This window comes from Aptenodytes patagonicus, chromosome 1, assembly GCF_965638725.1.
Source record: "Aptenodytes patagonicus chromosome 1, bAptPat1.pri.cur, whole genome shotgun sequence".
Classification (NCBI taxonomy): domain Eukaryota; kingdom Metazoa; phylum Chordata; class Aves; order Sphenisciformes; family Spheniscidae; genus Aptenodytes; species Aptenodytes patagonicus.
Genome location: NC_134949.1, coordinates 152,785,082 through 152,811,595, shown reverse-complemented (window position 1 = coordinate 152,811,595; position 26,514 = coordinate 152,785,082). Strand labels below are relative to the sequence as shown.

Sequence of the window (26,514 nt, the reverse complement as noted above, 5' to 3'; positions counted from 1 at the left end):
GTATCTCAGTCTGGTCTCACAGACAAATTACCTTGCTACAGTTCTATTAGAAAAGCACCCTTCATTACTGCCCTTTCCTCTTCAGGTTATTAGCTCCAGGACTCTACAGAGATAACGTCATTCCACAGATCAACTGGTTTCACACCCTGGTTCCTATCTGTCCTTCTTAAGAAGGCATGCAGTGCCCTGTCACCCACGTGATCCCTCCAATATTCAATTAGCCAAAAAATTGAGATATGAATAATGCATCAATTATACCCTGGCTTTTCAACCCAAGCAATTTCAGGAAAAATCCCCAATTCTGCCCCCCTCCCCAACATTACAGGCTTGAAGCCATTAAATAACTGATTATTGGGAAACAATTACTAGGCAATTATTGTAAGCAATCAACGTATGTAAATAGTAATGACTGTAGGCATGCGTGACTGTTAAATACTATGCTCACGTTTACAGAATCAGTGCCTTCTGAAAAGGCAGGGAGAAATATAGCCTTCATAAAAAAGCCCATACATTTATTTAACTACAAAGAAAGAGTAACTTGAATTACTGCTGGAATAAGCTTATTACTAAGTTTAGGACTGACTATAAACTTACAAGATCTTACTCTCTTTGAACAAATTTGTTATTCTTAATATTTTAAAGAAAAAAGTACATAATTGTTGTCAGCTGTTAAACTTCCAAAGAATAGTCACATCTAACCACACAAAACATTTCAACAGTTCTCTAAATTTTGTTTTAAATTATCAAGTAAGGAGTCCCAAACTCTAATACTCTGTACTGGCTATGAGGCCACAATAAGACCAACTTTGTCTTTATTGGAAAGAAATGAAATGACAGTAACTTCACATACTTGCAGGAATCCTTCAGTCTGTCTTTTATATTCAGGACAAAACAAATAATGAATATGTTATCAAATATTAAGCAAAATACATATTCTTTAGCACCTTCTATGTTGTTTTCCCTTGGTAAAGAAGTCCCGGCACTCAAGCAAGTACAATTAAACTTCACGTTGTACTCTACTGAACAAGCTTAAATTTGTCAAGTATGACATTTATACACTGTATTCTGATCAGCAGCCCAACCAAAGAAAGGAGAGTAATATTAGCACTGCAGTGAGATATCAAAAGATACAGACAGTAACTTGGAGACACTGATTCTGATTGTCTACTTCTGGAACACTAGAGTGTTTCAGTAGAAAGCATGATATAAGAGACAAACCATTTCAGACAAAAATACTGATATAAGAAGAGGACTGACCACTGCAACGTGTAAGACCAACCTGCAGAGAAGAGACCTAAATGCTGAACAACCTTGTACTGTCCTTATAAAACTTGTAAAAGAGAGGCAAAGTACAGGAAAGGGACAATCGCATAACTCTGTTCTCAAGTTATTAAAAACTCCAGAACTTTTTTTTTAAGTCAGGTTTCCATGGCAGCATTCTTTTACTATGCCTTCATTCTGCATGACACTGTCCTAGAAGGATGACCATGATCACGCAGAAACTAAGTGCAAATAACATGGATCATAAGACTTAAACACTTGACTTTCCAGTTTAAGAACAGTCTAGCATTTGTGGATATCTCCTCTTTAAGCTTTCCTTTTTTTTATTTTTAACTGGTAAACTTACAGCATCCTCCAAGCTCCATGGGAACCAAGGTCTATAATACATATGCTTCAGTTATATTTTCTAGTGCAAAATCTGAAATTCCTTTTCTTTCAAATTATTATAAAATTCAGTCAACTTATCTTGCTGTAATTTTGCTCTTGGAAGCAAAGGTAAAGCAGATACTTAATTGTAACTTAAGTAGTTGCTAAATTTAAGAAGGTAATAATTCTTGAGTAGAGTCAATGCAGTCTTATTAACTGATGAAGTTTCCTCAATGGAATCAGTGCCTGGCTAAATGATGCATTGCAAGAGGCTGAGAAGAAATTTTTTGATTCATCCTAGACAGATCACAGTAAAACATGGTGCAAGGTTGCAGGTGTACATAAAGATACTTCTTACATCTTTTCCTTCCAAGAATGGCAATAAACCAAGCACTAAATGCCACAAAAATACCTGTATGTGGCAAGGTTTGATATAGAGGCCATGATCAGCATGTCCCATGGATATGTTATGCAAACCCACCTGTGTTTTCAGCTATGAGGAAAGTAATTTAAGGTATTCTATGTCTAGAAAGCATTAGGATGACATCTGAAAGTATGTATCATGAAATGCTAAAACTTATACAGTTACTGTATATATTTGCAATGGTTGTAATTTGTTTTTCTGGCATATTTTGAGGCTGCTGCAGAATATTTATTTTGCCGTTCTTTCAAGGGAAAGAAACCATCTATCAAATCTACTCCAATGTGAGATGACTATACATCAACTATAACTGTAACACCACGTTAAATGGAAGGGTGTTCAATGACTTTAAAAAGAGAGAGAGAAGATTCAAAATTGCCAAGCATCCCATCCTTAAAAACAGAAAGAAGGAAAGAGGAATGCACAGAAAGCCATTATATCAAAATACCCAAACCTTTGCCTTGATATATGACAACATACAATACGCAGAGTGAAAATAGACGAACTGATAAGAAGCCAAGTTAAAGTAAACAATTCAAAATTATGTAATTTAGTGCTAAAGAGGTTTTAAGAAAGTTATACTAACTAAAGCAGATCTGTGACAGGAGCAGACAGGAGAAGATGTTGATCTTAAAAACTGAAAGACTTGAATGAATGCTAAGGAAAAGAGACTTCTAACTCTGAGCTAGCACCAAGATGTTCATCACACAGAGCCAGAATTTGAAAAGCTTGGGATAAGCAAGACTTATCCATGGAAGAATTTGCTGCATAAGAGTCTGAAAGAGTCAGTAGATTTTTTTTTGTTTTTATTTATTTTAATTCACACATGTGACCATGCTTTTGGTATAAAGCTTTGCAGTGCAAAACACAGAAACAAATAAAGCAATATCAGCCAACCAGAGCAAAAACAACTTAACCATTCATTGTGCGAATAATAAAACCACTAGCGTTAAGTCCCTGCATTTAATAATGAATTATAGGCATGTAAATAACATAGTAACTATTTTAGCTACACAGTAGGCTTGCAGGTCACACTGTATTACCCAGCCTGCCATTCCACCTTATGTGGCAAGAGCAACTATGCAGCAGGATTACAGAAATTCTCTGTAATAGCTGATGTACACATCCCATTGTGATAGTTTTAAAAAAATTAGTTTTGCAAGTATACCATACATTAATACTGTATAACTACTACTCAAACAAATATGTGAATCCCTACAGCTTGACTGGGTTACATCTATTTTAGACAGATACGTGAAATCTACATAGTCAGGGCAACTCTGAATATCGTTCTACACCAAAAAAAAAAATTCAGCTTTCACACAGAAAAGCTTGCTACTGTAGATTATTTTTTCAGGTTCAGTTTTAAGGAGGATAAAACACACACACAAAAAAAGAATTGTCAAACTGCTAGAAGGAAAAATAGTTGTACTGCCTTTTTCTTCTGATTTACCTTAGGTCTTTATAGAATCCTTGTTTCTGACACATTTTTCCTTACAATGTGTAAAAAGCAGTAGTTCAGCTAACAATATCCAGAGGGGACTACAGCCAGTCTACGGCCTGGTTCCCCCTGTTTGGCTAGGCCAGGGAAACAAAAGAACACAACTCAACTTGCTGCAGGAACAATAAAACATAATGCAGCAAGGGCTGCTACTGGAGCAGAAGAGATGAGACTATGGTAGGGTTTTTGCCCTGCAACCTCTGTCTCTAACACATGTCCATGTAGCAACAGCCAGTCACCTCCCAGGTCTGGATCACTGCAGCCTGTACTCCTAAGAAAGCAGCTAGACAGCACTTCTGTAACAGATGGCATGAGAGAGGGAAAGGCAAATTCATCGTCCCAGGAGAAATGCTCCTCCTACTGCAAGAAAAGACTTCACTGCAGTGAATTGCTAAAAACACATGGGAAAAGCATGCCTTGTTTCCTTCTCATCACTTTTAAGGTTAGGTATGCAGTCCAATGTGGAGGGGCTCACCTCAGCTTTGCTCCTCCCCACATTGGGCAGCTACAGCAGAGAAGTCCTTGAGGAATTCACACTATGTCCCTAGCCTGCAAAACATCCTGAAACTGGCATTCAGCCCACAGTGCATAAAATGCTAGACCACTCGGGGGGAGGGTATGGAGGAGACAGTTTAAAGTCAGAGAAGTTGTTTGTGGCAGAAAAGAAATGAACCCAGATCTTTTGAAGCCTCAGACAGTACCCTAAACACTGGGCTACGCTCCCTTTATTATTTTGGAACTTGTGCTGTAAGCCAGAAAAGCAGAGTTTGTGGTGACCCTGTGAGTTCTATGACAGGATGGTTTGAATAGCTAGAAAAGAATCTGTTTGCTAACTCACAGAAGAATAAAGTCTCAAATAACTTTTTTCTTTTTTTAAAATGGTCCTCTCATTCCTGCAACCCTTTTGAATTTGAAATGAACATTTCAGCCTATCCCAATCTTGCTTCTAGATAATCTTGGCTTCTAGGCTAATGAAGACAGACCAAAACATGGTTCAGAACTGTGAGCAAGATGCTACATGAATACTGTTTAGTGAAAGCAAGCTAGTTTTTTGTTTCTAGAAGTAACTAGTACATAAATTTGCCAAATTAAGTCAGACCTTTTATTTTTCATATTCTTAGTTCAGCAATCCATCTGCCACAACAGATATTAGCAGGTATTGTGCCTTAGTACTAAAGTGTCTTCAAACCCATGCAAGATGTTAGTGAATAGCAGGTAAAAATTACACCCCTACTGTCAAGTCTGAATATAGGCCTGAAGATTTCTGACACTGTATTATGCTACCATCTACTGGTTCATGTTAAATTAAACCTCTGAACTTTCCCTTCAACCCATTCACCCTCAAAAAGAGAAAAAGAATCATCACAGTTTCTACAGAGGCTTAAAATTATTTTTCCATAGCAAAATACTAACTTGAAATTTTCTAACGTAATTCCACAGTTCTACTCAGCTTTTGCCTTTTTTTTTAAGCAAGTGCAAGAGTAACTGTTAAAGTATGTTCAAAACATTTTTAAACAAGATAGACCAAACTCATCCACTCATTTACTTACATTCGGCTAGTTTCAATGTTTTCAGAGTGAGGTTCTCCTGGTGATCTGCAAATATAGACACAAAACCTTAAGCATTGTTTGTTATTTTAAGTCATTACAATATGAAGAGTTAGGAAAGGTGGAAAGTGATGATAATGTATTATTGACATGAAAAGCATGAACTTTTATGCACTTGCACATCTAATTTGTTTGACCAAACTCTAGAAGACAGTTTATAACATAAAACCTGATAATATCATTAAGCCAAATTTCTCTAAGGACGACAGCACTTTTCCCCCACAGCTTATGCAACAGCAGCCATTAGAGGAGAATTCTGCTGGCAGTATTTCTGTATTCAGGTTGCATAGTGCACCAGTTCTGGGCTAATCCTTCATAACCGTTTCTGTAACCAAAATGTATACTCAAAGTTTATCAGTCATCAACTGTTACAAACAGATTCTCTGTGCAGTTGGACTCTAAGAAGCAGCAGCTCAGAAGCAGGTCTCAACAGAATCTCAAAACAAATTTCATGTCTCTCTCTACTTGAATTTATGGACATAATGTCACAGGCAGCTTTCTGTTTCTTCCTTCCAGCCAACAGGTCAGCCAGTAATATTCAGAATTAGGTGTTATTGCCTGGCATTTTTGAACACACAAGTAGCACCTGTGTTCAGCTTGCCAACCCACTTGACTTAATTTACAGAGTAATTTAAGGGGTATAGTTCCATATTAACTTAAGTAGGCTAAGTTATAGCTGTTTAGCTCTTCCTTATTCCCATCTTCTTCCTTATGCCAGCACTGATTCAAGAAGTTAACATTTAATTTTTTTTTTTTTTAGACAGATTATTTTTTTCCTCCCTTCGGGACTTCCCCCTACCCAGTGAATTTGTAGCCAGATGAGAGTTTGTAGCTGGATGAGCCAGGAGACAAGGCAGTACAAATGCAGCAATTTTGACTTCAATCATCTTAAGCTGCCTTGAAATCATATCCTGAAGAACCTTATCCAACCTTCACTTGGGTATAGATTTTGGTACAGTTGACCAGAACTGCCACGCTGGATATATTGCGTGACGAGTGGAAATAGAGCACAGCCATTACAGTAAAACTCTGTAGCTCATATGAACAAAAATGTCTTTCATGACAGAGCTTTCTCAAAACAGAAGTGAGCTAAAATCTGCAAATAGAACTCACTTTGTAGGTTTCAACAGTTTGCTAGGGGACTTCAGTTAGCACAGCTAAGCAGGCTTTGCCATAGCTTTACTGGGAAAATCTTTGTTTATAGGAATGGAATTTCTGAATTTCTCTATTTGCTATATGACTATCTATACTATTCTAAATGCTATTGGAAATCTCCACCTGTAGCCTGAAACATTTCCTTTTTTCCTATGTTTTATTGTGCTACCTTACTGGATGGTCCCTCCTATTAAAGCCTGGGCTGCTCTCTGAATTCTCTTTCTAAAATCTTAGTTCCTCTACTGACATACCAGATCTTAGCAACTTTCTGGATTTTACCAAACTGTACTATATTAACAGACCCAGTGCCCAGAAAGCACTTCTGGCAGACAATATTCCTAGGCTAGCTGGATACTATGCAGTGACAGATGATGCAGAACACAAGAAGTTATTTGTTTATATTCCACTAAGTTATAAAATTCAACTGACAATAGGGACGGAATTCTGAACTTACTATCCAACTAACTTCATACTCATTCTTAAAATGCAAACACCCTCTAACTGGAAAATAACATAAAAACTGGCCAATCTCAAAATTTGGTCTCTATTTATTCCCTCCAAATGATGTTTCCCTTACTCATTAAAGTTCAGGACTGATGAGATAGTTGCTGACAAAAATAACACTCATCAGCAAAACAAGTCAAAATTTCATCTCCCTTCAACTCCAGTGACCAAAACAAGTCACTAAATACTTAGCAGAGAGAAAAGAACCTCAATTATTTTTTTTTCTGATTATTCACCTAAGCATGTAAGTGCTAGAAGCCATACAACCTGAGGAGCAGTGGAAAGAGAGCAGTGGCTAGCTCCTCTATTCACATCCAGGACTTCAGAAACTGATAGCAAAGAGCTTGGAAGTTTGAGGCAGTTGCTATCCTTGTTTTAGTCATAGGAAATACAACACAATGAAGCTTTGGGTAAGAGTAGTGCTTTAAGTTGCTATGAAAATACAAGCAAAATAGTGGTGTTAAACAAAAACATCATGAGTATTAATTCACTTTGAGCCTTTAAAATACACAGCAGTATGAAAAATTACAGAAAAGGAGCAGATTGGCATCTAAACTTAGCATGTAAAAAAGGTAGCCTGGTGATCTGCAGTACAAACATGTAAACACAGCTATCAGTATATCCAAAATCTTTTCCTATCCTTATCATTTGTGTGAGTTTTATCTGAGCTTTGAACAGTGCAGTTCAGTACATGCTATTCTGCAAAAAACGTTTCTTCTATAAGACAAACAATGTAAGAGAAGACAAAGTTTCAGGAAAGTTCAGAAAAAATAACACCTAGCTGAGTCAAAAAAAGGTTTGGTCCTCTAAGGTAAGTGGTTCTACAGAAAACAGGATCAAATTCCTTCAGCTTATTGTTTTCTATAACATGAGCAGACCTACCATAATTATGATTTGCAGAACTATTAATGCACATATTAACCAGATTTTAAAAGGTTTCAAATGACAATGTAAGCACCAAATAAAAAGAGCTTTCAGTATTCATTAAAACAATGTGGAAGGTCAATCTAATTACAGGCATTGTAGTTTGTTGAGAAGCTATTTATTCTGCAATATCCAATTGTTTACAAACAAGATACCTTGTTATTCCTCTGAGCAGGCAACAGTACTGAAAAACAACTATATAGTATGGCAAGACGTCCTTTCATCATGCTTAAAATCTGAAACAAGAGTTCTGTTCAGAGAAAATCTCAGAGCAAATGCTCTTATAAATTTCAGCTTTGAATTAGATCATAGATACTGATCACAAGACACCAACTAATCTGAATACTGCAGTATGAGCTAGCAAATTCAAATGGTGGCTCACTTCCAATAACACAGGGAGCAACTTCTCCATTCTGCAAGCCACTCCTTTTACCTCCACTGTACCACCCTAGGAGAGAAAAGTAAAGGTATGCAAGCCTACAATTTTTAACATCATCAAGCCTCCTGGACAAATACTTTAAAAAAATTGAACAAATTGCTTAAACAGGTATGCTGAACAATTTATACAGAATTTCAGTATGTCAGTAAAAACCACCAGAGACTTTTAAATGATAGTATTGCTCTTAAGAGGGATACCACGGAGCACCACAGTGCTCATATTTTAAAAAGCAGTCAGGGACAAGCTAAGTGAGCTTTGAAATCACTCTGAGCAAGAGGGTAAGTCAACTTTGCCAGGTGACTTATCTTAAACAAACAATATACATTAATACTATTAAAAAAACCTAACTTCAAGCCATACAAATGAAGTACTTTCAAAATAACCATTATACTAAAAATGATCCTGAGAAACAACACGCTTTATGCTTACCTTTTACAAGCTGTGGCCATTCGGTGACATCAGGGTGATCACAATTTTGAGTCACTGATTAAAAATGAGTTGTCACACCAGTCCTGTATCACGCTGGGCTAAGCATAAGCTTGACAACTCTAAATAAGTAAAAATAATTTAGTTAAAAGTCCTTACAAATTATTTTCAGCCAGTCCACTAAATAAAAAACATAAACCAGAAGAAAAATATTGATGCTAAGCATTGTTTTATCTGTGAGATTTAAGACCTACTGCACAAAAATTATTTCATTTTTGAATGGCATTCTAAGACTTCTAGAGTAACTCACTACAGTACACTCAACTGGTAAACTTGAAAATTTATCAACTTATTTTTAGCCTCTCTAAAAAAACCAAACCAAAGCCCATCTCTTGGACCAGTGGAAAGCACCCAATGTCAAGACAACAAGCATTCAAAGATCTGGAAGCATGTGCATAAATATGAACTGTAATTTCTAAGTACAATAAAATTCCATTAGTTGTTTCCCTGCTACAACTCAATTAATACTGGTTCCTAAAGAGGCTCTGTGTTCCCAGGGGAGCAATATGTAACTTGTGCTTTGCTGTGTGCCTCTCCCCAAAATGAAGTAAGCTAAAGCTATGTAAAAGTTTCAGAGGAGCAACCTTGGCTATCTGTGGCCAATCTTTTAGGTTCTTTGCTCCATTTATGCCACATGTACTCTCTCCTCTCCCTTAAATTTTCAAAAGTGTATTTTACCTGTCAATTGTTTCCCGTGATCTGGCTCCACCGGTATAAATTGAAGGGTTGGTCCTTTACTTTGTCACGCAGGTGGCAGCCAATGATCACTCAGCAATACTCGTGCCCAGAGCGCCCTGGGACCACCCCAGCTGATTACTTCCATGGCTGAAAAGGAACCAGTTAGTCTCTTACCTACTGCTATTATCTACTCTAAACTAAAGTTAACTGATAAAATATTTCCAAACATAACCCTCAACGCTCAATTCACCCCATTCTCTCTCCCACCCAAGCTTCTAGGTGCACTGGACAAAGACTGTAAAGAAAAAAGGCCTCTGATGGAGGGTCACATCACAAACAGCATTATTCACTTTCTGTTAATATAAAGTTTTGATTAAAATTGAAATGTTATTACTGTATTTAGTAAATAGTTATCTTACTTTCTCTAAACAGCCGGTAGCTATAAAGACAGACCTCTGTACAGTATCCGAGAAGTTTATTCCTGTGGCTCTAACCCAGATGAAACCCCACATTTGTAGGTTGCCATGCAGCAGAAGCCTCATACAGAAGCAAGGTGCACAAAGGCTAGCAAGCTATTGAGGGCACACCCGCAGCTCTCTGCAACACCTGCAGTCATAACAATCTGGTGCAAATACTAAGAGAGCACATCAGACAGCTTCAAATGTTTCAGTAAAGAAAGCTTTTGTGCTTCTACAAGAGTCTTTCAGTAAGGTCTTAGGTTCGATGAGCAATCAAGCATTCTCAATGCTAATTTGTATCTGTTGACTTGTCAGAGATATGAAATCACTGATCAGTAAGCAAGGCCCATGATTTTCTAAAGTTTGTCAGAAAAGCTGCTGATTTTTGCTGTTCTACTACAATTTGCCATTCTGCTACAAACTCTGCAATGGAACAAAATTTGTGTTAGTTTCAGAAAGATGCTTATTAGGTTTATCGCGTACATTCCTTGAGGTAGGAAAAGTGCCATTTAATTATTTTAGCATCAGTAATATTTGAGTCTTCTCATCTAAACACAAGTGCAGTTGACATAAGGAAAGCGAAAAAGCAGGTTACCGAAAACCTCCGAAACAAAACAGAGGTTTTCTAGTACCTATGTTTTACAGGTCTAAATTCTGAAAGTTTAACTGAGTCAATGCCAGGAACACAGCACAATGAATAAAAGTCAGTTGGAAAGGTTCCTCATCTATCAACATTAAATGACAAACAGGGTGAAGATTTTCAAATTAATGTTTGCTGTCCATCAGCTGTGCAGAAAAGCAAACAGCAAAACCCATGATGCTGATGCAAAACTAAGAAAAAGTTAAGCAGCCTTAAAACACTGCTTATGGCATTTTGATTGTTTAAGACCTGACAATGTCCACTTTCAGGCAAGCCTTAGCTTTAAAGAAACAGATGCCTATTCTAAGGCAGTGCTTTCTTCTAAAGTTAATTCTAAATTCTTGCTGCTTCCTGAACTGATGTGAAATGGCTCTGCAAAAATGCATTTAGAAATTAAACCCCCTTGTAGCTCTTTGCCCAAGTAACTTTTAGTATGCTGGTCAAAGAGGACAGTGGTGTAATCTCTAATGCCTCGTTGGTTGGGAAACCTGCATTCTGTCTGACTGCTGGAAGTACCAGCTCATGTTCTGGAGTGTGCCGAATCAATCACTCCCTACCTAGACTCTGCTATCACCCAGACCATGGGCAAAAGCTAATTACAGTAGTCTTCCATTCAAATGGAAGCATGTTAGAACAACAGGCTGACAGCAGCCCTAGTAAAACAGGTTTTTCCTCAGGCTGTTTCATATGGGAGGAGAGAGGTCATGAACACGATTGTCAACAGTGAAGGAACACATGAAGTGTTGGTGCTGGATTAAAAAAACATCAGATTTTGGAATGTTAAAGAATACGCACTGAGGTGGCAGCTCCACTATCATGGCCAAGACAAGTTTGTGCCCAGGCCTGACACAGATCCAACTCTGTTAGTCAGATTTACCACACCACCGAACATAGTATCTGCAGCAGCTCCGTGAAGAGAGGCAGTATCCAAACTGGCATGAATCTCATCGAGCTGAAGTTAACTCATCTAAGTTTTGTAGTGAAATTTGTATCTACAAATTGAATTTATTGTGGATCAGAGCTTTGAATCAGGTAGTTGCAGCATTTCTAATCTGGTACAACATACCTTAAAACAAGATTTACTGTACTGGGGTCTAAAAATCTTGTGCTCCTTTTTAACAATCCAGATGCAAGAAATCTTAATGAATCATTTTCCCTTCTATCTCCTTCTTGTCCTATCTTCCCCACCTATCCTTGCTGCCACTCCTGTGGGACAGAGTATGATTGGCAAGGATTCCCTAGCACAGATGAAAGAATTCATTTTTCTAAAACCTTACTCATTCATGCATCAGCAGAGTACTGTCTGCTGGCAAAAAGTCCAGCATGTTGAAACATGGGGTGGGTGGTGAAGGAGACTACCATCAAAGATCCCTTATTCTGAGTCTAGTTTGAACAAAGGACATTTTGACTGCTGGATCCAAAAAAGGCAGAAAAAAAAATACGGTAAGACAGTCAAAGGACACTACTTGATCAGGAAAGGGAAACCACACTGATGAATAGACTAGCATCTTGGAAAAGAGGATTATGAAGAATAGGAAACTGACCTAAACCAGCTGCTTTTCTGTCATAGGAATTCCTTTACAAAATATCTCTGGATGTAACTTACCTTCTAGAAGGTAGGACCCTGCAACAGCAGCCCCAAAACAAGTATTTATTCTTAGAGCAGAGTTACTCAAACAGGCTTCTCCGTTCTTCACTGTCATGATTAGCGTGGCTTACAGTTTAGGCTTTCACAGACACACAGAGCAGCTGAAGGTATCAAACACAGTTTGTGCCTGTAGAGTATGTCTGAGAAACCCAAGACGGCCACTAGAGGCTCTTTGGGACTGGGCAGGCTCCAGTACAGACACATCTACATTTGCCTAGTGACTATTTACAAGAGGTAGATTCAACCAGGGCTGCAGCAACCCCTGTTATAATTAGCAAGACAATAACAAGATCCATGCCTTCAAACCATGTATCTAAAGAACCCTGTATAGCATGGAGTAGCACTCATTGAGAGCGAACAGGATAAACTATGTTTATGCAGTATTTTGAGACTACACCCATTTCTCCAAGGTAACAAAAGTGCAGATTTTCTGAAAAGAATGTTCCCCTATCAACTGAAAAAGAGGGAGGAAATAAATAATAAATCAGTGAAAGAACAAGAAGTCAGAAACCAAGTTCAGCTGCATAAAAAGGGGCTGAAAACCAACTTTGTTGCATAGCCTGATGAGATCTTCTCTTTGCACATTTCATTTAATCTTGAAAGTCTGGAATCACAAACATGAGCCAAGAAGTGGCCCCCAGTTTCAAAACACAGAACCTAAAGCCACACCATGGAGAACATAAGTACCTATTTGCCAGCAATCAAAAATAAAGCCAAAAAACTTCCAGCTACAAACCATTTAATGGAAAGTTGTCACTTACATGGATTTCCTATACCTATTACTTTCCTTATGTTACCTGGTGTAGAGATGTTCAGTTTCTGTGACAGCACAGCTAGCTGGCAGCTGACACCCAGTATCTGAGGTCTAGGAAGATCCCCGAGTGAAGGAACACTTTTCTTATTTAAACTATGACTTCTTACTGACTTTACTGAGTGATGGGTGCCCAGGGAGGTGGCATTTTTAAGAATTTAAGTTTCCTTTACAAAAGAATTTAAGTTTCCACCCAAGCAATCTTTGATCCAAATTTTTTTTTTTTTTAAGATTCTCTTTTTGACAGATGATCTAATGAAAATGGGGGTGATTCACCTGTACAAAAGAAGTACCATGACCTTCCTTACCTTCTAGTGACAGAACTTGAGTTGCTTAATTAAAAATAACCATCTCTCAAGATACAACTAAAGACAGCTTTTGTATGTTTTCTGAAGAATCCCTCTGAACCCCCCAAGAATGAATGCTCTTCTCAAATTTGATACATTTCCAGAATAACTGAGTACCATGATGAAACGGACAGTCATCATCTATACAGTAAAAGGTGCCCTCGGAACTACCCTAGCTAGCTTACTACTTCAAAAAAGGAAGTGTCAACTAATAGGCAAACTGGCCTTTTATAACTTGAGATTGATTCACCAAATGGCCTGGAGGAAGTTGTAGAATATTCACCAAATTCCTGAGTTCAATCTTAACTGTCACTTGCAGGAAAAAAAAAAAGTAATAGGTGTGCTTGAGACTTTTAATTTCCTGATAAGGTTGGAAACATCAATTGCTTTTGTTGCCTGCATGCTGCTTCCAACACAGAAAACATGAAAAGATGTAAGATTCCAGAAGTTTTCTTCATGCAATTAATAGCAGGTCAAATCATCAATGGTCCTAAAGTAAAATAAAACAGCCACTAATAAAACCTCATTACATAAATGCTAATGGTGCTGCAAAAAAAAAACAGTAATAAGGCATCTATATGAATTTTCTTCCACTGCCATCTATACGAATTTTCTTCCACTGCCTGGCAAACGAAACCATCCAACTAACAACAACAAATACAAAATCACATAGTTAGAAGACCAAAAGAATTGGGTTCTATCCTGGAAAATGCCAACCTAAAGTGACTAAGGCAGCCACAACTGATGAGCAAACACACACATGCTCCCAGTATTACAGCTAGGACAACAGGTATGACTCATGAAGGGTTCCTGGAAAGGTGTCTGTTCATCTGCACGAAGTACTTCAGACATGTACAAAACTTGAGCCCAGTTCTCCAATTATTCAATATTCTTCAAAAGTGTTCCAGAAGTAGCAGAAAAGAGCCACAAAGACAGCATGAAGATGGGAGAAAGTGCCTTGTGATTAGATAATGGAAAGAGTTCAAAGTTAACCAAGCTAATCAATACGGATACTGGAAGAAACTAAGTCCTCTCATAGCACAGAAAGAATACATGAAAGAGATCCTCCAATTAAAAGAAAGCATATAAAACCCCCACATGACTAGAAACCGAAGGCTGACAAACTCAAATTAGAGTAGGAACACAAGCATGCAGGATAGTGAGGACAATTAACACTTGAATAAATTATTTGGGGTGGGGATCTGAATCTTCAAATTAAAGCTGGTGCCATTCTGGAATTTACATTTCAGTAACAACACAACTTACTGAGTTTAATAAAGGTAGAATTTAGTGCATCTCAATATACAGAGATCAACTATACAGATATTATAGCTTTTATATAAATCTATACTTACTTTGCTTTGATGTCAATACTCCACAAATCACATAGTAACAGAAAAAGGTCTGGTGTTTGCTCCCATTCGCTCCCCCCACCCCAAAGCTAAAGGCCTGTGCGTTATTCTCATCTTCTACAACTGCCCGCGCAACTCTGGATACTAGATTTTCCCTTCAACATTTGTTTTTGGTTTGATATTTCAGTAACATCATAGATGTACCTTATTTCAGTAACATCATAGATGTACCTTATTCACCTTTGTAAAAGTGGGAAACACCTGAAATTATCTTTAGCTTCTTCATTTTTCACTTTGACCATAGCTGATTTTTCTTCTACTACACACACTCATTTTTTTGCAGCAGAACCATTTGTTTCTCTCAGTTATGCCTGCTACCTCAGGCTCCCTCCAAAATGATATACAGTTATGAATGGAAAGCCCCTCCTACATCAGGAGGTGAAATCCAATCATCTACTTAAATTTCTTTTAGTAGCTCTCCTTTTACTGGCTAGGTATCACATTAAGTTATTTTCCAAATGGGTAAGTTTTACAAGCTTCACTTCAGCTTTAATATTTAAACTTTTATTCCATCTGTCCTTTTGCTTATGCTTTGTTGTTTTGCTGTCTTTTGCCATCCATATTCCATGCAGCCTTCCATGTAAAGTACCTTTCTGTTCACCAAGTTCTCCAGTGTCACCAGCATATTTGTTTATATATAGTTCATATTAAGCCCAAGCAATCATGCAATTCTGTAGCATATTATTCAGCTTTTCTGATGTTCCATTAGTATTAATTACTCAAGTTGCGGAGGATCAGAGGGGAATTCTTGTTCATCAATTTATGAAGCACATACCATCACAAAGACTCTACGCATACATACAGTGGCAAGCAGTTAAACATTCAGAAAAAAGCAGCCAGCAGAAATAATGGCAATAAAGAAATAACAGCTTAGGTTTGAAGAAGAGCCATCATACACACAACTGGTATTGAAACTGGAGAGCAAGAAGCAGGTGGGTGGTCCCAGTGGTGCTGTGGGTGCAAAAATGAATATATACTACCTGCCAGATGCCTGCTAGAGTAAAGGACCAATCTATACAATTCTCTCAGGAACATCTGGATTGTGATAATGTAACATTATGGCTTTATAAGAGATTTACAGTTTTTAATTAGCACACACTATATTTAAAATTTCAGCTTAGAATGAATCATTTTAGCTCCTGTCTATAGCTTCCTACGAAACAGAACTTAAGAAAAAAAAAAGACACCCAACAACCCTTCTGCAAGGTTGAGATTTCAAAACTTTAAATATGTTCTTATGTTAAGTATCTTCAAAAGAAAAATCTAGACATAAACACACAGGGTATAAAACTTGTATCAGCAGTTACCAAGTTCTTCCCCACATTTTAAGTGGTTAAAAAAGAAAGTACACACACAGCTTAGATGTCGTTGTTGAAGTAACTACATACAATTTTATATATGCATTAACAGACCTATTTAATATGGTAGAAAAATGTACTTAAACAATAATTGTTATTCTGAATGCAGCAATGCAGAAAGTTTCAAAAATTCCCTATGTACCAAGTTGCAGAACTACGGGACTTGAGACACTACAGAGTGGTGCAGTTATTCCATACTACCAGGTATCTCCACTGGACTACACCAGAATAAAGTTAGAAAATGGAAATTAAAATAACTACAAGTTAAGGTTCCAACCTTGCTGTAATGCATGTACATATTTTCAAGCTGGCTGGACATTTAAGACCCTAGACAAAAAGAGACACTATGTGCCATGGGCTCACGTTAGCACTGCTACCGAAGATACATTTCTGTATTTCCTAACATTCCAATTTACAAATTTGACTTACACTGATGTTTTCTTAAGTTTTCTAGTAGTTCTGAACTTACTTTGCAAGTCATACCTAAAAACTGTACAAGCCTCACTATAAATATGCTCAGCAGCAAGGAAAAAAATCTTTCAGAAACAGCACTGACTCTTATCCAATCCATGGAGAAATAGATGGATGGTAGCAGTGTGATGCTGAGCTTGTGAAACAAATCAAAAGGGGATTCACCAATGTTGTATCATCAGTATTTATTTTCTCCAAGAAAAACCAAGTAATTCAGTTTTCTAGAGAACTATGCCTAAGTAATAGACATCACAGTCAAAAAAATATGGGAAAAAAGAGAGTGCGTGTGTGTTTCTTCCTGAATTTATTTTCAACTTTTTTTTAAAACCAGGGAACAAAAGTATAAATATTTGTTATTATGATTATTAGCATACACACAATATAAGTGAAAATATAAACATACCATATCTTTCCAGAGCTGCAGAAACTTGTTCTTTCAAATTCTAAAGCGGACTTCTACAGTTCTTGTACCTATAATGCAAAACATTACATTTCAGTTTTTGCACTATGCTCCATAGCAATCTGAAACTCAATGCAACTTCAGAACGATACATTCAAGAATGGCCATTCAGTTAATCAGAAGTTTGCAACTAAAGGAAATATATATATAGAATCATAGAATAGAATCACAGAATATCGCAAGTTGGAAGGGACCCATAAGGATCGAGTCCAACTCCCTGCTCCTCAGAGGACTACCTAAATCGTATGACTTCCCAAATCATACTTCCCATAAAAAACACAACAGAAAATACTTAGTATGTTAGGGAAACTACAAAAGCAGAAAGTCCATAGAAACAACGTTCCTTATTCTTTCCTCTCTAGTGATGCAATAGAGTTTTACAATTCCATTCATCCAGTTCATTACAAGTATCCATTTCCTTCTTCTGGAAGATTCTGGCAAGGTTTCTCCTTCCCACCCCCACCCCCTTTTTTTTTTTTTTAAGAATTGGTATTTACAATAAGAAAAAAAAAACCAACACTCAAAAGAAGTCACAGATAGAACATCTTTGTCCTAGCTGCACAAAATTGCTGGAGTTTGATAAGCTTTTCTAGAAATTGTCCATTTTCAGGGAAGCTATAATTAACAAGGGATGCATGACTAAAATATACGCCAAACATTTTCAACAAACACCTAAAAGCACAACCAATTTCAGGGGAAAAAGTGACGGAAACAGGCGTATAGGCATATAACTAAAGAAATCTAATAATTACTTTCCAAGAAGTTACTCATTTGGCACAGAGTATCACATTTTTAGTACTGTGAAGATTTAATACTTAATTTCTTGGTTCTAAAACTCTATTAAGAACAAACAAATCCAATGCAGCTGATTTAGGCTCATCTCCGATATAGATCAGAATTCCCACAAAGGAAACCCTGATCTGGTTACCTTAAGAGTACATTCAGGTTTGTCTTAAAAGATGTCAAACCAGAGAGAACCCATCCAGTACCAAAGGCCCAATTCTTTATCAGGGATGTGAAATGGGGTGATCCTGGACTGACACAGTCATGGCAGTAAAGCTCTACAGCACTAACAGTTTGTACACAATTTTTTGTATTTAAAGAAAAAAGTTAAATAGGGCACCCTACCTGTTTCATGAAACAAGATTGTTATCTCAACAATTATAATTATGTGGATTTATGTACACTTAGGATTAATGAGTTAACGTTGTGCAACTGTGTCAATAAAGCTTTACTACCATTCAGAAGAAAAAAAAAGAATTTATCTGAACAATATGAGATTTTCCTGTTCAGAGGTGGCACTTCCACTCCATACCAACAGCAGAAATCCAGAATATCCATCTTATATTCTATTAAAGAATAATTCTTCATTCACTGTGACGCCATTAGGCAAACTCAGTTAAAAGTATTCTGACAAATGTGACCAGTATTTTCACACTTTGTATCACAGGACTTCTGGCTTAAACGCCAATGTATATTTGTTCACGTACACACACAGACCAATGTCATCTACATAAAATTCACTCACTCTCCTCTAAGGTACAAAAGCACCAACTTTCAGTGTGCACAGAGTACGAGCAGAGCACAAAGTACAGCATGAAAAAGTATCACAAATACATCTATCAGGGATCTTATGATTATTGCCCAGCAATAGGAGAAAAGAAAGCAAAGGTTCCCAACATAACTGAAGCTATGTCGTTTAAGACAGTACAATTTACAGAAGAAAGAGGACCACAGTGGAGGAGATGGAGACAGGGGATTTGCTTTATAACAAGTAGCTAGCAGCAGAGTAACTAATTCCAACAGCACAAAACCGAAGCTCCTGGACTTCCAATTCTCTTTCCTCAATCTCCCCCCACCAGCTACCACCAAGGCAGAGCAGAAGTTCAGCAGTCTACTAAAAAAAATTTGCTCAAAGGCTACATGAACAATAACAAAATTAAATATGGAATCTGTAATGCTTGTCTAAAAGGAATGAAAATAATTTCATGAAGTCAGATGTGCTTCAACATTCACCTTTAGTATACTTATTAATTAGCATTAAGCCACATCTGCCTAAAAAAAACGCAAATGGCAGATGTGACTAAAAGCATGGCTACCACTATTGCTTCCACTCAACAAAGAAATCTTGATCTGTTCCATGACCAGAGCCAAAAGAGATGCTTTTTTACAACTATGTCATACATTTTCAATAAGAAAAACAGACTTCAAGGCACACTGAATGATATTAACAAAGATGGTAAACTACTGAATTAACCAAACTGTAGCATACAAAACTGCAGAACATTTAAGAAATGAATTATAAATTACAAAAAATACTTTGCAACTCTCATGTCTGGCTTGATGAAAGACATCATGAAGTCACCTCTATCAGGTGCTTAAACGACATTTTCCACCTTTTTTTTTTTCTTTTTTTTTTCCCCCCAATAACTGTCACAAGACAGGAGTAGAAGAAAAAATTCTGAGCGCACTACCCTAAAGAAAATGGTAGGTATTTTACCTAATATTATAGATTCTCTCACACAATTTCAAATATATAAGTTCAAATAAGAATAATTTTCTTCCATGACTGACATTCTTAATATAATAACATTAGCCAAATAAAAACCAAGTATTTACAAACATCCTTCTTTCAATAAGATACTCAGGTCATAGGAACCATGCAAATGGAGTATTTATCACCACCTTACAATGTAAAGGGCTCAACCTTTGCAACCAAGAAACACCAATATTTCACAGAAGTGATCACTCTCTTAAGAGCTCCCGTGTCCTTGAACTCCTCATGGGACTTGCAGGTTGTGTGGACTGCAAGTATGTATTTCTATCATCCACAATAGGCAAGTTTTGCTATAACAGCTGAAATACATCTAGGTGCTGCTACTGCAGCCAATGTATGCTAGTATACCCTGGACTTTCTAAAAATAAAATAGGGTATATACACATATTACACCACAATGTTCATCACCAAGACTTTGGACATGAGATTTCACTGTGAAATAAAAAGTAATAATTATCTGAATATGGCTATACAAACAAGAAAGATAAAAACATCATATTGGAAATAGAAATTCTGAAGTAGTGATAGACCTCTTCGGTATTATCTAGCTTTGTAAAAGTTTTGATACCTTTTAAGACAACGAAAAATACGGTACCGTAAAATGAAAATATTTTAAGCATTAAAGTAATCGGCTCAAACACATGACTAACCATAATGCAAAAGAAAAACTCATCTACAACTATGGCAGCATTTCCTGAAGTATTTTGACCCGCAGCCCATTTTAGAAGTTCAGCTCCTTTAAGAGCCACTCCACCACCCTCTAACACCCCAAGCCTGCTGAACTGCAGCTGCTCCAACCTGGGTCCCACAGAGCATACCAGAGCAGGAGTACACAAGTAGTGCCAGAGCCTGGCTGCCTGGACAAGTCTGGCATCTCTCAGCACTGCGCAAGCTTGGCAACATGTTACCGACAGCTCTTGTGCCTCCTCTGCACACAGCTCCTAAAGGTAAGGGAGAGGGGGGGTTTGTCATTCTAATCTCCTCATTTCACCAATTTCTTTGGTGTAATGATTATCAAGGAAGTATCAACAAGTCCAAAAAGGGGTCCACCAAAGGGAGTAAGATATGGTCTCCTCTAGGAAGGAAAGATGAAGAACTAGGCTTCACCCCTAGAACTCTAGCTTGGTCAAGACAGCAGAAGTCCTGCTGCAGTCCTCACAGGACACCAGAATGAAAAGCAAACCATGCTGACTAATCGCTGCCAGACAATTATGCAACAACCACCAAACCCAAATATGGGTTCCATGATTTTCTGCTTTGATCCCACCAGTTGATGCAAGGCCCGCCAAGACCAAATTTCCATTGGGTTTCAAACTGAGATACTGTACCTTACAATTTGAGACACTTAAATTTTGTGTTACTCAGTTACTTAGGCCACAGCTTTGAAATTATGTCATACAAGGATTGAACGTGAAAAAAAGTAGCACCCTCCATATCAAGCAGCCAACCGGTACATCAGTTCAAGTTTGTGCTAAAACATCACCACTGTAATTCACCTCTAGGTACAGTCCCACTGTTGACATACTACACAAGATAAGCATGATTCTCAAAAGTAAAGTATGTGAACACAGAGCATGTTTTTAAAGCTATTCGGATGGATGTAAAGAGTAACGCTTTTTGATGAAAAGTCTTGAACAGCTGCATACTGTGAATATCCTTTTCAATCCACCAGATTACAAAAAAAATCCCCAAAACCAAGAGTCCAAACCTCACTTTGCTAACTAGAAGTTTCTCTTAAAACACATATATCTCTGTTCTAAGGAAATGCAAGTTGCTTCAAAAGAAGCAGGTCACCCCTCTTACCTAAGACAGTGAAGTGAGGGTCCAGAGGGAAGCCACCCATTTAGTTCCACTCAGCTGAACAACTGCAGCTTCTCCTAATTCTTCACCACCCTGTAAAACATGGGTAAAGAACCATGCAGGATGGTAACGGAAAGAGTATCGGTAAAGACTGACTTCCGCCCCCTTCCTCCATTCAGCAGTTTGCATAATACAGGGAAGCAGGCTCAACCTATTAAAAGTAAGAAGTAGTTAATGCTTCCTTTAAGAGATTAATTCATAAGAGTATTTGTGAGACAGAACACTATGCTAATATTTAATTTATAATGTAATTTTGCAACCAGTAAGTTATTTTGTCATCAGTAAGTTCTGTCACTCCTAGCCACAAGAAGGTGGAACTATTCAAAAATAGCCATTTAAAGTGCTATTTGTTCACATGTTACATTGCCAAACATGAATCCTGGATCTCAACATTATTTGATTTTATCTCTTTTATATTTCTCCTATGAGGTTATTTTCTTGAAGAAATGTCTCACCAGCTGGTATAGCTACCGAAGCGTTGCTTTGTTACAAAATATTACCTTTACACTGTATTTGCTGACTTTCTGCTAACCAACCAGATACATTACACACATCACTATTCATATGAACTAGCTTTTTCCCCAAAACTTTCATTCATGGGCAATACAGCCTTACGAGGCTGTCAGGCACTGCCTGTAAATACAGGAAGTTAATGCAGTAAATGTTAAGGTCAAAGTATTTAAGGTGACAAAAGTCACTTCAAACATGCGATTTGCTCATTGCTGCAAATTGTTACAGACCCTGATAGCAAACGTATTACCCCTCTCCTTCCATGTACAAATCAGAATTTGATTAATGACAGAAAATCTTTCAACAATGCTTCTCTATAAAACTCATAGCTACCTTAAATATACTGGATAGTTCAGAAAAAGTGTAAAACACACCTCCTTTGTTTAAAAATCAATATCAATTCATTAACTAAAGTGAAGCAAAGACCTGGCCCACAGTACCAGAAACGAAGATTGACACTTAAAATGAGATATATGCCTACATACTTTAGGAATTCTCTCCTCGTCCCTCAATTGCATGTTCTATTTTTAAGAATCAGTGGCTTTTACCTTCCAGTGTATGAATACACTGGTGTGGGGAGGGAGAAAGACATTTCCTGCGTTTAAAAAAAGATGAATTCTCTCTGGACATTCACTAAGTAAACTGAAACCAAAAGTAGCAGAGGCAAAAAAACAATAAAAAAAATAAATCTTTCCTGCATAGCAAAAACTAAGATGATGCAAATTTACAAAATGTAAACACTAAATTCATTTCATGATAAGTGTCATATCATGTACTACACTAATTATTGTTTATACAAAGTGTTATATGCTTAAACATGTTCACAGTTAAACATATTTATAACTATTAAAATTTGACTCAAGGATATTTCCTCCCCCAATTATGTATTTGGTTAAGTAGAACCCATGAATTCATAGAGAACTAGTGAAGAGCATGTCAACAAAGTACATATTCATAGTGAAATAAGCATGATTCTACAGTGGGGTACATATGTCATTTCATATTTCCAAAGCAGGTTTTCTCCTACAAAAAGCAAAGTTAAATGAAAATAAAGAGAACCTGTTTTATTTTCTTAAGTTGATTAAAACAGACAAACTCAAGGTGCTCTTACAGGGACTAACAAGCTGAGAACATCCATAGATGTAGTTAACAAATACACACAGTTTTAACTTCCATTCACAAAAGAATCATCATTTGCATATGTCTTTTAGTCTTTTTTTTAATTACTGCTGCTGCTTAAAGTTTTGTTTGCTATTAAAAACGGGATCAAACCGCCACAATATCAGAATTCTGAACAGGACCTGGACTGAGATATCTAGGCTTTGAAACTCACTGCTGAGAAAAAGTTTAACACCTCTGCTTTTTCAAGCCTGTCTTTCCTTCAGTAACTTTTTTTTTTTTTTTTAACAGTCACACAATCATACCCCTAAAACCCCCAAACAAATCAAACCATTTATTTTGCCATCTAGCTTGGTGCTTTTATTTCTAAATTCTTGGGAGATACTCAGGATACTCCAGTGAGGAGAAATAGCAAACAACTCTGGTAAACAGAAAAAGAACTTAAGTCCAGTATGAAAGATGCTACATTAAATAGCAAAAATTTAGAGTTGACTGGAAGGTATTCATACAAGAGAGATGAAGTATCTGTAATATTGCATGGAAATAATTTCAATTAAAAGTATTTTTTGGCCCTGTAAACCAAAGTAGTGGTCTAGCTTTTCTTCCAAGGTTTGTCTGTATTGAATTGAGAGAACATTACTGTTATGAAGACAAGTCATAAGCACTGCAAACTGCATCTGTTTTAAAAGACAAACGTATGTGAGGAAAACTACCGAATATCCACAGCAATTTGGTAACACACATATTTTCAGTTCAACACACTCAATAAACTCTGAGTTTCATAATATTTTCAAATTAAGAAAAAAGTTCCTTTAACTGTTTCGAAGATGAAAGGGCACAGGGTGTTTAGTGCCACCACCCAAACCAAGTAGTTTGTGAAAACTGTAAAGCCCATTTTCCAGCAGTTTTCATTCTTATCAAGAGGTACCTCTCACCATCTCCATTATTCTCCCAGCCAGTCATAGATGTCTAACAATGCAGTTAAACTTAGAGTGTAGCTTCTCCCTTAGCAGGGAATCTCTCTCTAACTGGATGCTATCTGCATGAATTAGGAACTTAATCTTATCTTTTAGACCTCTCCCTTTCAAACCAGTCAAAAAAAAAAAGAAAAGATAAACTGACAATACAATCACGTAGGTCTTACTTCCTTAGGAAATCAAAGCTAAAATCAGGTACAATTTCCACTGAGGAACTTTTTGGTAGACTTGCAAGAGGCATAATAAAACTAATCTGACAAGCTGATTCTCACAGAGCCTCAGGTTTGCAGACTCCTACTGAGGTAGGGAAGTTTCCATACAGACACAGAGGGACCACCCCTGAAGTGATGTGCAAGACGCAGGCTTTGTCTCAGAATTAGAACATTGCTTACGCAGAAGGAAACATAAACAAGTATTTCCATTAACCGGAGGAAAAAAAGCATAACTACAAGTCTATAGATTGCAGGTTCTTGCCACTTAAAGGAGAGTTGTGGAACATGTTTTGTTCCCCAAGCAGTAGTAACTTCTGAATGACCATGTCACATCATCTTAGACATGTGATTTACAAATCGACTGTGAACGATAACAACCCACAGAGTTCCTCTAAAAGAAATACTGCAGGTACACTTGAAAACTGAAACCCAGCAAGTTCTGCAGCCAGGAGTGACAGATCACGTTTATCAGCAAAGCAGCCTGTTCACAGGTTAGCAGATCCAACTCTTCAGGCTGGATAGAAGGTAACACGAGCAAGTGAACATACCTACTTTGTTAAGCAGGCCTTGCGCACTAGTTATGCACCCTGGCAGTACTTCACATACCCGAACCTCCCCAACCGCCACAGCTGGCCATGCCGAAGGCACCGGAGCACTCCATGCCCACAGCAGCCCCGCGGAGCAGGCACGGCCACTGCGCCGCTCGGCCGAGCCGGGAAACTGAGGCAGGGGCAGGCTGGGTTCACCCAAGGTCGCCCAGCAAGCCCGGTCTCCCCGGGAGGCGGGCTGAAGCCCGGAGCCACCCGCCCGCCCGGCCTTCCCGCTTCTGGGGAGGGACGGGGCGGCCCCGCACCCATGTGCCTCACGGGGAGGAGGGAAGGGACCACCGAGGCCAGGCACCCCTGCCGCCGACGCCTCCCGCCCGCTTTCCCCACCCGAGGTGGGGGACCTCCCCGGCGGAGGGAAGCGGGCAGGGCCGCCTGCCGGCCCCCTCCCCTTCAGAGCCGGCGTGAGACGGGCGCCATCCCCCCTCCCGGCCCTCCCCCGGGCCGGGTGCTGCGCAGCGCCTACCGACCTGGGCGCCGCGGCCTGCTGCTCCCGGTCACTCTCGCCGCCCGGGCTCATGCGGGGGCCGCGCCGCGCTCGGGGCCGGGCCGCAGGCGAGGAGGAGGAGGCGCCGCCGCTGCTGCTGCCGGTGCAGCCGTCGGGGCCCCGGGACGGAGGAGACGGGGCCGCGGCCTGGCGGGGCGGGGAAGGGAGAGTCGAGCGGCCTGGCGAGGCCGGCGGCGCGGCGCGCAGGAGCGGGAGGACGGTCCGGGCCCGCGGGTGCGCCTCCTCTCGCGGACTCGCTCGCTCTCAGCCCGAGCCCCGCTCCACCATCTTGGGAGCAACGCGGATATCGGCGCGGCGCAAGCTCGGAGGACTCGCGGCGGGCGGGGGTGAGGGGGGCAGGAAGGAGGACCCACTGTGTCCCGGCGTGCAACGCGGGCGGGGGCGGGCGGACGAGGCGGCTGCGCCACGCTACCCACCGCGCGAAACCATAGAGTTCCCGGACCGGTTCCTTCCTGCCTTTTTCACTCGCGGCGCCCGGCGGAAGGGAGCGGAGGCGGCGCCTGCGTGCCTGCATGCCTGAGGCGGGAGCCGCCATGTTGGAAGAGGGCGACGGCGTGGGGGCGGGGGCTCCTTCCCTATGGAGCGGCGGTCAGCCCGGCGCGCGGGGTGGTGACGCGCCGGGCGGGGCGGAGCTCGGAGTCGCGTCATGCGCGTGCGCAGGCCGCCCCGGGGACGAGCCCCGGGCGGGGTGCGGGAGCGAGAAGCGCGGCCGTTGGCGGGGCGCGCGGGGCAGCCGCGGGCACGCGCCCAGGCGCGCATACATAAGAGTACACATGCAGGCACCGACACGCAGGCACATATACGTGTGTGCGTTGGTGGGCGCACACATGTACGTATACACATGCATAGAGGCATACATGCAGGGGGCGTGCACAGGAACACATGTATGGAGGCGTACGCGTGGGCATACGTGTCCCCATGCATGCGCATACGCACGTGTATGCACATGTTACATGCATATAGATGTGCATGCACACTGATACACAACACACGTGCAGGCACACGTGTGCACATGCACATGCATACGTACCTCCGCGTGCACGCACGCAAACACACCCACGCCCACACACCTCGTGCACGTGCCCAGCTGCCGGCCCGCGGGCACGCAGCCATCGAGGCACATGCACAGCCCAGGGGCGGTGGCACAGCAAGGGGCCGTCGGTGCTGCGGCAAGGAGAGCAGCCGCCGCCACCTCCGAG

The 26,514-nt window shown here is 39.6% G+C and overlaps 1 protein-coding gene across 7 annotated transcripts in view; it reads right to left on the bottom strand.

Annotated features, from left to right (window-relative positions):
- The window catches only part of UBE3A (ubiquitin protein ligase E3A), a 55,060-nt gene extending 29,435 nt beyond the window's left edge, over window positions 1–25,625 (bottom strand). The window contains exons 1-6 of one of the 7 annotated variants that reach the window (XM_076359031.1): window positions 25,278–25,625; window positions 21,328–21,417; window positions 16,911–16,978; window positions 9,363–9,509; window positions 8,628–8,746; window positions 5,120–5,164 (exon numbers count right to left, since the gene is read on the bottom strand). In XM_076359031.1, coding sequence (XP_076215146.1) covers window positions 5,120–5,164; window positions 8,628–8,647 — 65 coding nt within the window. In that variant the 5' untranslated portion in view covers window positions 8,648–8,746; window positions 9,363–9,509; window positions 16,911–16,978; window positions 21,328–21,417; window positions 25,278–25,625. Of the gene's footprint in view, window positions 1–5,119; window positions 5,165–7,102; window positions 7,268–7,914; window positions 7,996–8,141; window positions 8,191–8,627; window positions 8,747–9,362; window positions 9,510–16,910; window positions 16,979–21,327; window positions 21,477–25,277 lie in introns of those variants that run through there. The other 6 variants (XM_076359057.1, XM_076359022.1, XM_076359040.1 and 3 more) reach the window with 6 other exon arrangements.
- Between the last annotated feature and the right edge of the window lie 889 nt (window positions 25,626–26,514).